Source organism: Capricornis sumatraensis, chromosome 10 (assembly GCF_032405125.1).
Source record: "Capricornis sumatraensis isolate serow.1 chromosome 10, serow.2, whole genome shotgun sequence".
NCBI lineage: Eukaryota > Metazoa > Chordata > Mammalia > Artiodactyla > Bovidae > Capricornis > Capricornis sumatraensis.
Genome location: NC_091078.1, coordinates 36,613,973 through 36,626,482, shown reverse-complemented (window position 1 = coordinate 36,626,482; position 12,510 = coordinate 36,613,973). Strand labels below are relative to the sequence as shown.

Genomic DNA, 12,510 nt, shown 5'->3' with positions numbered 1-12,510 from the left:
GCAGATACTACCCCATTTTATAAATGGAACTTGAGCATTCTTGAACTTTGGTATCTAAGGAAGATCCTGGAAACAATCCCCTACAGATTAAGAAAGAATGACTATAATTCAGGCTAGATGAGGTCATAAGGGTGGGACCTGAATCAAACAGGATTCAGTTCAGTTCAGTTCAGTCGCTCAGTCGTGTCTGACTCTTTGTGACCCCATGAATCGCAGCACGCCAGGCCTCCCTGTCCATCACCAACTCCCGGAGTTCACTCAGACTCACGTCCATCGAGTCAGTGATGCCATCCAGCCATCTCATCCTTGGTCGTCCCCTCTTCCTCTTGCCCCCAATCCCTCCCAGCATCAGAGTCTTTTCCAATGAGTCAACTCTTCGCATGAGGTGGCCAAAGTACTGGAGTTTCAGCTTCAGCATCATTCCTTCCAAAGAAATCCTAGGGCTGATCTCCTTCAGAATGGACTGGTTGGATCTCCTTACAGTCCAAGGGACTCTCAAGAGTCGTCTCCAACACCACAGTTTAAAAGCATCAGTTCTTCAGCGCTCAGCTTTCTTCACAGTCCAACTCTCACATCCATACATGACCACTTGCATGAGTTAATAAGAAGAGACCCTAGAAGGGTCTTCACATGAGCACAGAGGAAAGGCTGTGTGAGAACAGAGTGAGAAGGCAGCTAGCTGTCTGCCACAGGAGAGGCTTCAGCAGACTGCTCAAGTGTCTAAATTGGCAACTAAGTTGCCAACACCTTAACCTTGGACTTCCAGCTTCCAGAAAGGTGAGAAAATACATTTCTGATGTTTAAGCCACATATTCTGTGGTATTCTGTTATGCCAGCGCTAGCAGACAAATATAGGGTTCCGTGGTGAATCAGCAGTAAGGAATCTGCCTGCAATGCAGGAGACCTGGGTTTGATCCTTGGGTCAGGAAGATCCCCTGGAGGAGGGCATGGCCACCCACTGCAGTACTCTTGGCTGGAGAATCCCATGGACAGAGGAGCCTGGCGGGCTACAGCCCACAGGCTGCACAGAGTTGGACACGCCTGAAGCAACTAAGCAGCAGCAGCCAAATACAACCCATCTGATACTTATCTGGATAAAACTAGTGGTACACAACTTCATTTTCAACAGAGTTAGCAATTTCTATCAACATTAATAATCTGTTCTCTACTGAGCTGAGATGCCATCTGGATTGTACTTCAAATTCCCAATACACTTAGCCTATTTAGGGACTTCCTATTTTTTTCTGTTGATCTATTCCTAAAGGAGTATTATAAATTTTTAAATACTACAGTTTTATAATAAACTTGTAGGAATATTCTACATAGATTGTGTTCAGTTGCTAAGTCATGTCCAACTCTTTGTGACCCCATGGACTGCAGCACACCAGACTTTCCTGTCTTCACTATTTCTCACTCAGAGTTTGTTCAAACTCATGCCCCTTGAGTCGGTGATGCCATCCAACCATCTCATACTATGTTGCCCCCTTTTCCTCCTGCCCTCAATCTTTCCCAGCATCAGGGCCCTTTCCAATGAGTTGGCTCTTTGGATCAGGTGGCCAAAGTATTGGAGCTTCAGCATCAGTCCTTTGAATGAATATTCAGGCTTGATTTCCTTTAGGATTGACTGGTTTGAGCTTCTTGCTGTCCAAGGGACTTCCAAGAATCTTCTTCAGCACCACAACTTGAAAGCATCATTTCTTTGACACTCAGCCTTCTTTATGGTCCAACTTTCACATCCATACATGATAACGAGAAAAAACATAGTTTTGGTTATACAAACCTTTGTTGGCAAAGTGATGTCTGCTTTTTAGTAACAATGTCTAGGTTTGTCACAGCTTTTCTTCCAAAGAGCAAACATCTTTCAATTTCATGGCTATAGTCATTGTCTGCAGTGATTTTGGAGCCCAAGAAAATAAAATCTGCCACTGTTTCCATTTTTTCTCCATCCATTTGCCATGAGTGATGGAACCGGATGCCATGATCTTAGTTTTTTGAATGTTGAGTGTTAAGCCAGCTTTTTCACTCTCCTCTTTCACCTTCATCAAGAGGGTCTTTAGTTCCTCTTCATTTTCTGCCATAAGGGTGGTGTCATCTGCATATCTGAGGTTATTGATATTTCTCCCAGGTCTTCCTCCTCAAATATATACACTTCTTTTTTTTAAAATTTCTGGATATTCTCACACATTTATTTATCTAATTGAAATTAGAATTAAGTTTGCTTTCTTCAAAAACAGTGACAGAATTACTTTCTTTCTCAAGCTGAATACTATTCTGCTGTGTAGATATACAGACATATCTCATTAATTGTGCTTCACTTTTTAGCACTTCATAGGTATAGCATTTTTATTATTAATAATTGAAGATTTGTGACAACCAAGTATTGTCAGACGATGATGAGCAATATTAGCAATAAAGTGCTTTTAAATTTAAATTTATGTAACATTTTTTATACACAATATTATTACACACTTGACACAAAACAGTATAGTGTAACCATAATTTTTATATGCACTAGGAAACCAAAACATTTCTGTGACTCACTTCGTTGCTTTACTGTGGTGGCCTTTTAATCAAACCTGTAACATCTCCAAGGTCTGCCTGTATACAGTTTGTTTATCCATTAATCTGCTGATGGACACTTAGGTTGCGTCTACCTCATAGCGTTTCTGAATAATGCTGCTATGAACTGGGTGTACAAATCCCTCTGAAAGAGCCTGATTTCAGTTCCTTGGGATGCATACTAACAAGTGGAATTGATATATCCTAGGAGTAATTCTTTTAAAAAAAATTTTTTAGAGGAAATTCCATACTGTTTTTCCTAGTGGCCGCATCATTCACATTCTTGGAAATAGTGCCCCAAGGTCAGAGAAGGCAATGGCATCCCACTTCAGTACTCTTGCCTGGAAAATCCCATGGACGGAGGAGCCTGGAAGGCTGCAGTAAATGGGGTCACTGAGGGTCAGACATGACTGAGCAACTTCATTTTCACTTTTCACTTTCATGCATTGGAGAAGGAAATGGCAACCAACTCCAGTGTTCTTGCCTGGAGAATCCCAGGGACGGGGGAGCCTGGTGGGCTGCCGTCTGTGGGGTCGCACAGAGTCGGACACGACTGAAGCGACTTAGCTGCAGCAGCAGCAGCCCCAAGGTTCCAATGTGTTGTTTTCTGTTTTGGTGACAGTAGCCATCCTGATGCGTGTGAGGTGAAGAAGAACGTTTTAACACCACTGCTGATATTTCAGTTTCATCTCTCCTGTAATATGAGTGGGAGCCCAAGGATACAACTGGATGGACTCTAACGAAGGCTTATAGAGAGGAGACTTTGAAGCTGGTGGAAAAAGGCTTCGGTGACTTGAAGAAACAAATCAAGAACGCCTAGATGTTTGGCTGTCGGCAGTGACTGGTGCTGTCCAAAGGGATACTGAGGTCAAGTGGGCCTCAGCTATTGTCTCACCAATGAACACGGGGCTTTTGACGTCCTAAAGAGCTCTTCACTGGGCTGGGAGCAGACTCTTCAGAGGGCTAAGCTTGCAAGTCCAGCTCCTTTAAGAGGCTGAGCTTTCAGTTGAAGGACCCTTTCCCAGAAGATGGGTGGGGTAGATCACCCTGAAGTGGTCCTAGCAGCTCAGCACAACGTTAGAAACCTCACAGGGCAAGAGTGGACATCTGCCCCAAAGTAGGACCTTTATTTCTTGAAAAAGGGAAGTGCTTGTCATTCAGTCATGTCCGACTCTTTGTGACCCGATGGACTGTAGCCCCCCAGGCTCCTCTGTCTGTGGATTTCTCCATTCAAGAATACTGGAGTGGGCTGACATTCTCTTTCCCAGGGGATCTTCCGATCCAAGGATTGAACCCAGGTCTCCTGCACTGCAGGTGGATTCTTTACCATCTGAGCCACCAGGGAAGCCCTTTTGATGTTCTGAAGAGTTCTTCACTGAGCCAGGCGCAAGTTCTTCAGAGGGCTAACCTTGCAAGTCCAGCTCCTTTAAAAGGCTGGGCTTTCAGCTGAAGGATCCTTGCCCAGAAGATGGGTGGGGCAGGTGACACTGAAGTGGTCCTGGCAGCTCAGCAGAAAGTTAGAAACCTCACGCAGCAAGAGTGGACATCTACCCCAAAGTAGGGCCTTCGTTTCTTCACCCTGATCCAAAAAGCATGCTGGCAGCTGTTGCTTTATTTGTGACATCTAAGCCGGCGTAGCTGCAGTTTTCTGTGCCTTTTTGGTAGGAATGAAGTTGATGACACGTGGATGGCCTCACCTGACCCTAATTCTCTGCTACTGATCTGGGCTGTTCTAAGCCAGTCCATCCTTCAGTGTGACTTTCTATGACCCATGGAGTGAGTGGGATCCCAAGACTGGATGACACTCACCCCTGCTCGAAGCAGCTCCTGATCTAGTGGCAATTTCCCCAGAAACTTTCTTACAGTCCTAACATTAATAAATATCACCATGATGCACATTGGTACCTTCTTTCATGAAATTCAATTGTGTAAAATGAAGTAATTTTGCAAAAGAAAAGAAGTATTTGCATTATATTTAACTTTCTTGTCTAATTGAGAATATATTTATATTGCCTGTGAGCTTCCCAGGTGGTGTGAGTGGTAAAGAATCCACCTGCCAATGTAGGAAACACAAGAGATTTGGGTTGGAGCTCTGGGTTGGGAAGATCCCCTGGAGGAGGAAATGGCAACTCACTCCAGTATTCTTGCCTGGAGAATCCCAGGGACAGAGAAGCCTGATGGGTTACAGTCCATGGGGTCACAGAGCTGGACGTGTCTGAACACTTACATTGCCTAGGACATACATGACCGTTTGGCTGGGTAGCAAATTCTTTGCAGAATTTTAGAATTTTTTATAGAATTTTAGGCTGGCATCTTCTCAACTGAGATACAGTGTTGTCCAGACTGATATTTCTGCCCTTTCTAGGGGGACACCATAGTTTAATGATGATCCAGGATCTGGGTTGGTATCCCCCATTCATCACATAACAACTGTGGGCCTAGGTTTTCCTGTCTGAAGACTGCGGTACCAGTAGCACCCACATCTGAAGTCAGTGTGAAGATTCAAGCATCCAACACGGGTTAAGTCAGGTGTGTTTGTCCCAAATGATAGCTTCCCCTGTCAGTACATTTGATGGGCCCATTCAAGATTAAGTAACCTCCGCTGTGGGCTTCCCTGGTGGTTCAGATGGTAAAGAATCTGCCTGCCACGCAGGAGACCCAGGTTTTCGACCTTGGGTCGGGAAGATCCCCTGGAGAAGTGAATGGCTACCCTGCTAGTGTTCTTGCTTGGAGAAGTCCATGGACGGAGGAGCCTGGTGGGCTAGAGTCAACAGGGTTGCCAAGAGTAGGACACGACTTAGCGACTAACACTTTCACTTTCAACCTCAGCTGTACGTGTATTTCAGGGTTGCTTATTTTCTGTTATGTTCTTTTCTGGAATACGATGAGCTCTTCCTTTCAATAGTCTTTCCTCAGGAGTATTTTCTGTTTCATCTGGCCTCTCTGCCAGGAACATCAGCATTCAACACTGAAATGTTGTCGTCGGTCTTATTTCTATCATCCTCTGACTGCACTGATCTGTGTCTTTTTCTTCTGCTTACTGTGAGAGTCTCTTAAGTCTGTTCTCTATGTCACTAATTTTGATTTTCTGTAGCATGTGTTATACTCTTTGCCCCTTAATTTTATTTTTTATTGAAGTATAGTTGATTTATAATGTTGTATTCATTTCAGGTGTACAGCAAAGTGATTCAGTTGTACAAACATTTATATCTGTTTTTCAGATTCCTTCCCCTTATAGGTTTTTACAAAATACTGAGTAGAGCTCCCTGGGCTACACAGGAGGTCCCTGTTGGTTATCTATTTCATAGGTAGTGATGTAGCTCTCTGTTAACCCCAAACTCTTAATTTATCCCTCTCCTGCCCCAACCACAAGTTTGTTTTCTATGTCTGTAGGCCTATAAGTTTATTTACATCATTTAAGATCCCACAAATAAACAATACTACAATTTGCAAAGATACATGCACCCCAATGTTCACTGCAGCACTATTTAAAATAGCCAAGACATGAAAGTAACCCAAGTGCCCATCAATAGACAGCTGGGCTTAAGAAGACGTGATATATGGATGTACGTGTGTGCGTGATGGAATATTACTCAGCCACTAAAAAAAATGAAATATTGCCATCTGCAGCAACGTGCGGAGAAGGCAATGGCAACCCACTCCAGTACTCTTGCCTGGAAAATCCTATGGACAGAGGAGCCTGGTGGGCTGCAGTCCATGGGGTCGCTAAGAGTGGGATGCGACTGAGCGACGTCCCTTTCACTTTTCACTTTCATGCACTGGAGAAGGCAATGGCAACCCACTCCAGTGTTCTTGCCTGGAGAATCCCAGGGACGGGGGAGCCTGGCGGGCTGCCGTCTGTGGGGTTGCACAGAGTCGGACACAACTGAAGTGACAGCAGCAGCAGCATGCATGGAGTTAGGGAATAACACGCTAAGTATCTACAAAGTAACACAGCCTCCCCTTGTGGCTCAGCCGGTAAAGAATCCGCCTGCAGTGTGGGAGACCTGGGTTCGATCCCTGGGTTGGGAAGATCCTCTGGAGAAGAGAAAGGCTACCCACCCCAATATTCTGGACTGGAGAATTCCATGGACTGTATAGTCCACAGGGTTGCAAAGAGTTGGACATGACTGAGTGACTTTCCCTTCCACAATACAAATGATTTTATATACAAAAATAATATAAATGACTCTATATACAAAACAGAAACAGACTTACAGAGAAAACAAACTCATAGTTACCAAAGAGGAAAAGAGTAGGGCAGGGGGGGATTAATTAGGAGTATGGGATTAACAGATACACACTACTATACATAAAATAGATAACAAGGATTTACTGTGTGGCACAAGGAACTATATTCAATATCTTTTAATAACCACAATGGAAAATAGTCCGACATATATACACATAATTGAATCAGTTTGCTATACACCTGAAAATAACATAATATTGTAAATCAACCCTACTTCAACTGAAAAATAAAGGAAGTAATGCTGAAAAAATGGAAAGAATGGAAATACCCAAGAATAGGGGACCAGTTAAATAACTGCACATCAGATGATAAAGATACTAAAGATGTACATTTTAGGAGAGTATTTACTGACCTGGATATATAATCACAGTATACTGGTCAATGATAAATCAAATTGCAAAAAGTAATAAATTGATGAACTAAATTTTACATTTTAAGGCAAGATAAATCAAACACAAAATTCTCTCTCTCTGGGCCTCCTCCCTAATGTGCAGTGTGTATTTGCATTAAACATTAACCAGAGCACCTCAAAGATGGGAATGCTTGCTCACCTGTAAAGAGCACTTCGCCCCCTTTCTTCTGATGCTAGGAATATAACTTCTTAAAAGAATAGTGTTCTTTTCCAGTGCTGTAGGGGATCATGGTGACTTGCTGCTCCCTGCCTACCTGTTTACCTGGACTCTCTAACCTCGGTTAACCCTATGTAAAATACCAATATGTCATTTTGAGGTATGATCCTTTCTCTTGAAAATGCATGTGACTGTATCTTCTACTTTTAACGGGTAGAATAGTGCTCAGAGCTTCTGAGAGTCTGTCTCCTAGGTTATCAGCCTCAGCTGGCTCAAATAAAGTTTCCTTTTTTCTTAACTTGATTGTTAATTGAACTTTTGTCAACAAAATGTACATAACAATTTTATAAGAAAACTAGGTATAGTTGATAAGTAAACAGCTAGATGGAAACCCATGAAAATACAGAGGCTATAGTTTAAATTTTCTTTATACTTTTCTATATTTTCCAAATTTTTCTAAAATAAGTGTCATTTGCAGGAACAGACAAATTGCATTATTTTCAAAGTAAGATGTAATGCCCCTAGATACAGATACCCACTTTCTCACATTCTCATTTCAATTTCTCCCTTTCTCCTTGAGGAGCCTTAAGAATGCTTCAGGGTGTGTCTAATTCTCTATCTCTCACTTATGGTTTGCAGAAAAGTTCTAAATGGAATAAGCACGGCATATGTAACCTCTATCTTAAACACCCATAAAAATTCAGTTTTGGGGTCTTTGTATTTTCTAACTAAAATATTTTTAAATCATGTACCTGCTTTCCCTTTAACCATCAAACAAGAAAATCTCCAAGACCAAAAGTAAATGGGAATAAGTCTTTCTCTAAAGCTATTCTCCTTTTCCAAACTGTTTTCACCAAATTTTTCATACCTGCGATGGAGAAGGATTGTCAACACCTGTCGTTATTTCTCGCGATAGAATCCCTCTTCTTTTATGTCAATACTTTCAGCACTAATTTCATTACTGCTGCCATGACTTTGGGTAACTTTTTAGCCCACTCATCACCTGCCACTCTTCTTGACCCGCCCTACTTTTTTCAGTAGTCTATAGAAGGGCAGCTGATGGGGACTTCCCTGGTGGTCAGGCGGCTAAGAATCTACCTGTCAAATCAGGGGACACAGGTTTGATCCCTGGTCTGGGAAGATCCCACGAGCCGTGGGGCAACTAAGCCCGTGCTCCACAACCAGAGAAGGCCTCGCAATGAGAAGCCCACGCCCCACAATGAAGAGCAGCTCCCGCTCACTGCAACCAGAGAAGGCCTGCACGCAGCAACAAAGACCCAGCACACCCAACGATAAACAAACAAAATCAGAAAAAGAAAGGAGGCTGATGCGGAACAGGGTGATCTGTCAACAGTCAGCAAATCAAGCTTAGGTTGACAAAATTAATGTCAGCCTAAAGGCAACCCTTCTGGGTGATGTGAGCACAAACATAGCTGTTTATCTACTGAAGGTGCGTGAGAGAGCTGGGCCTAGCACTGCTTGGCAAATGTCAGCTTCCTGATCGCTGGCTGAGAGCTACCAGTTCACTGAGGGTGTCCATCCTTCCCCAGGGTCTGCCAGGACAGTCCATGGGGTTGGCCCAGTGGCAGGAGAGTCAGGGCACCCTGAGCGGTGCCCAGTGGAGCAGGAGCTCCCAGCAGCCTTCCTGAGGCCTGGGGCCTGGCCTGCTCAGGGCCTCTGTGCCTCCTCCGGGCCTCTGTGCCTCCTCCAGGGGACGACGACTTCTCTGGAGCTGAAGTCTTCTCTCGGGCTGGACAGGTTGGCTCTGGAGACCATTTTCTTCACATAAGCCTCTTCTACTTTGCTTAGCTGATATCTGCCTTTATTTCTCAACAAATTTTCCCTATTTGATGATCCATGCCATGTATATGCTTTCCCGATAGAGTTTTATATTGCTCGAGCCTCCAATGGGTGAGAGTAAGAATCAGGTTATGGGTGTTCTTTTCCAAGGGACCGAAACATTTTCCAAGTCGTCTTTATGTGCTCTTCATTTTTGTTAGAATCCTGAGTATTATTTTCTAAGCTTTCTGTTTTTGGGGAAGCCATACATGTTGAATCTTCCCTGTACTTACAATGAATGAAGTACATATAGATTTTAAAAAAAAATTATTATTTTAAAAACTTTATTGGAGTATAGGTGGCTCAGACAGTAAAGAATCTGCCTGCAATGCAGGAGACCTGGATACAATCCCTGGGTCAGGAAGATCCTCTGGAGGAGGGCATGGTAATCCACTCCAGTATTCTTGCCTGGAGAATCCTCATGGACAGAGGAGCCTGGTGGGCTACAGTCCATGGGGTCGCAAAGAGTCAGACATGACTGAGCGACTGAGCACAGCACATAGTTGATTTACAATGTGTTAGTGTCAGGTGTACAGCAAAGTGGAGAAGGTGATGGCACCCCACTCCAGTCCTCCTGCCTGGAAAATCCCATGGACGGAGGAGCCTGGTAGGCTGCAGTCCATGGGGTTGCAAACAGCTGGACACGACTGAGTGACTTCACTTTCACGGTTCACTTTCATGCATTGGAGAAGGAAATGGCAACCCACTCCAGTGTTCTTGCCTGGAGAATCCCAGGGACGGGGGAGCCTGGTGGGCTGCCGTCTGTGGGGTCACACAGAGTTGGACACGACTGAAGCAACTTAGCAGCAGCAGTACAGCGAAGTGAATCAGTTGTATAGACACAAATATCCACTCTTTTTTAGATTCTTTTTCCCATATGGGTCATTACAGGGTACTGAAAAGAGTTCCCTGTACTATACGTGTATCTAATCACGATTTTAAAAACTTAATATTTGAGGTTGTGTGAGCACAAACAAAAACCACATGTGACTGCGCAGCTCTCGCTGGGATGTGGTTCCGGGGGCCACCTCTGTCCTCAGGCAGCCCCGGATCATCTCTTCAGGGATCAAACTCTGCCAGCTCAGAACCAGACCTGTCATGGGCCCTGTAATCACCACAGAGGCTGTAGGGGCCCCGGGAGGCCTCTCACGAGATCAAGGAGCTGCAGTTCCACAACCCAGAACTGCAAGAACGGGACTGCCCGGCCCGTGACACCACCCGAATAGCACACTGGACTCTGAGCGGCCCTGTGACCTCCGCTCCTTCTCTGGGAGACTGACATATCCTGCAGGGACTCCTGAAGAGCCCTTCCGCATGGGGACACATACTCCACCATGACTCCTGGGGTGCTGATGGTCACGAGAGGATCTGTTACCATGGAGAGCATCTTCCTTGACAAACCAGAACTCCCTGCCAATGGCTTCTGCTGGCCCCTGGCCTCTGGCAACGTTATTGACTGCGGTTAGGTCATCCCACGGCCCCAGCTGTGCACCAGCTGTTCCTGTGCACACAGCTGCCCTCCCAGCACAACCGGCTTCTCTGTCAAGTCCAAGTGCTCGCAATGAGCCTCAGTCAGCTCATACTAGCCTTCCCTCCACCCCCATATCACTTCGCAACCAACCCCCAGCTCATGGCTCCAGGAAGTCTTCTCTGAGCAACGTAATGGGAACATTCCATTTGGTTTTCCAGCCCAGGGCCGTGCCAAGGGCAGAGCGGGTGCTCAGGGATCTCTGTCCAACGAGTGCATCCCCTCGCATCCTTGTCCTCTCACCAAAAGTCTGTCCTGCCTTTGAACCACTAGCGCCTGCAACGCTCATCCTTAGCCCCATTTCTACACCACTGGGCTCCTCCTCTTTAGAACTGTTTCTTTTCTTGCTCCCTCCTCTAGCCTAGGGATTAAAGATGTTTTATTTGTAGCTGGTATCAGTATGTGGAGATACAGCCAGTCCACTTGGACCAATGGGTGTCATCCTGCATTCCCTTCTTGCTTCGTATGCGTCGTGTCACTTACTGGGCATGTTGCTGCCTCCTTGGCTAGCTGGTGCCCAAAGCTCCCTGGGGAGGGGGATGGATGGAGGCCGACTGATGGAGCTGGTGTTATCTGGTCATAGCTCTGGGCAGTGGGAGCCTCGAGGAGGGACTGCTTGCTCCACCAACAGAGGGCATTAGGAGTCACCCGCTGCCCCACGGATTCTGTCCTGTTTGGGTGAGAGCCCTGGTTTTATGTCCCCACAGGGCACAGACACAATGGACTGGTGTTTTCTGCTGTGAGATGCCCGATGCACTTCCAGCTCCATTCGAGTCAATGAACCTAACTAAGCTGCATCTCAGGGCCACTTGCTCCGCCTGGCCTCCTGCTCCCTTTCAAGTGGCATCTGGGGAAGAGCTGGCTTTGTTCCCCCAGCGTGAAGATATCTCCGCTCCTCAGTGAAGTGAAGTGAACAGGGTGGGAGGAGGCTGGTACCCTCCTTCCCTTTCCCCCAAGGAGCAGCTGACAAACGCAGACATGATTCGACGTGGCACTTCCCCCAGCACCCCTATCAAAATACCTGATGTTGTCTCATCTCTGAGTCACTGGACCAGGCAGGAAAACTATGATGGATCGCATGGTTCAACTCCCTCTCTCGCTTATGGGCATGACAACTGAGTTAAAGAGAGCTGAGATGAACATGGGTCTATTTTAGGCGACTCCTTATGGAATTCACGCACACTGTGTATTTTGCATCCCTTGGCTCCTCGGGCATGCTTGGAACTCTGGAGCAAACGCTCGTCTGTAAATGTTACAGCTGCCAGTGTCGGCTGGATGCCCTACGGGGTGACGTGTTCACTCTCACGCGGCTGCTTTGGACGTGGGGGGACTGCTGTGAGCGGAGTGCTGGTCAGAGGGCAGGCGGGCCTGACGCTTACCTTCACCCTGTCCATGCAGGCTTCCATCTTCAGCTGCTCCACAGCCTTCCGGGCTTGGGAGATGCTGGCGGTGCTGTTATTGGACATGCCTTCTTTCATTCTGCTGCCCCTGGAACAACCAAAGCTAAGGAGGTTGGAAGCGTTGCTTGTCTGAAAGCAGAGCCCCCCTCAACTGTCTCCCTCTCCCATCCTCTGCAGCTTCTCTGTCCGGGTTGGGGAGCCACGGGAGCAGACCCTCCTGGGGTCAGAGGGTCATCTGAGTGATGGGAGCAAGACACGGGCTTCTGGGGCCACCTGTCATCCGCTCCCTGTCGCCGGGGCTGAGAAAGCCTGGCAGCAGAAGCCCATGTCTTCCTCCTATCCTTATACCCCACTGCCATAAGG

The 12,510-nt window shown here is 46.1% G+C and overlaps 1 protein-coding gene across 1 annotated transcript in view; it reads right to left on the bottom strand.

The window, feature by feature from the left end:
* The window catches only part of GNG4 (G protein subunit gamma 4), a 29,481-nt gene extending 17,256 nt beyond the window's left edge, over positions 1 to 12,225 (bottom strand). Inside the window, exon 1 of the mRNA XM_068982891.1 lies at positions 12,127 to 12,225. Within this exon, the coding sequence (XP_068838992.1) occupies positions 12,127 to 12,225 (99 nt within the window). The remainder of the gene's footprint in view (positions 1 to 12,126) is intronic.
* Positions 12,226 to 12,510: the final 285 nt, after the last annotated feature.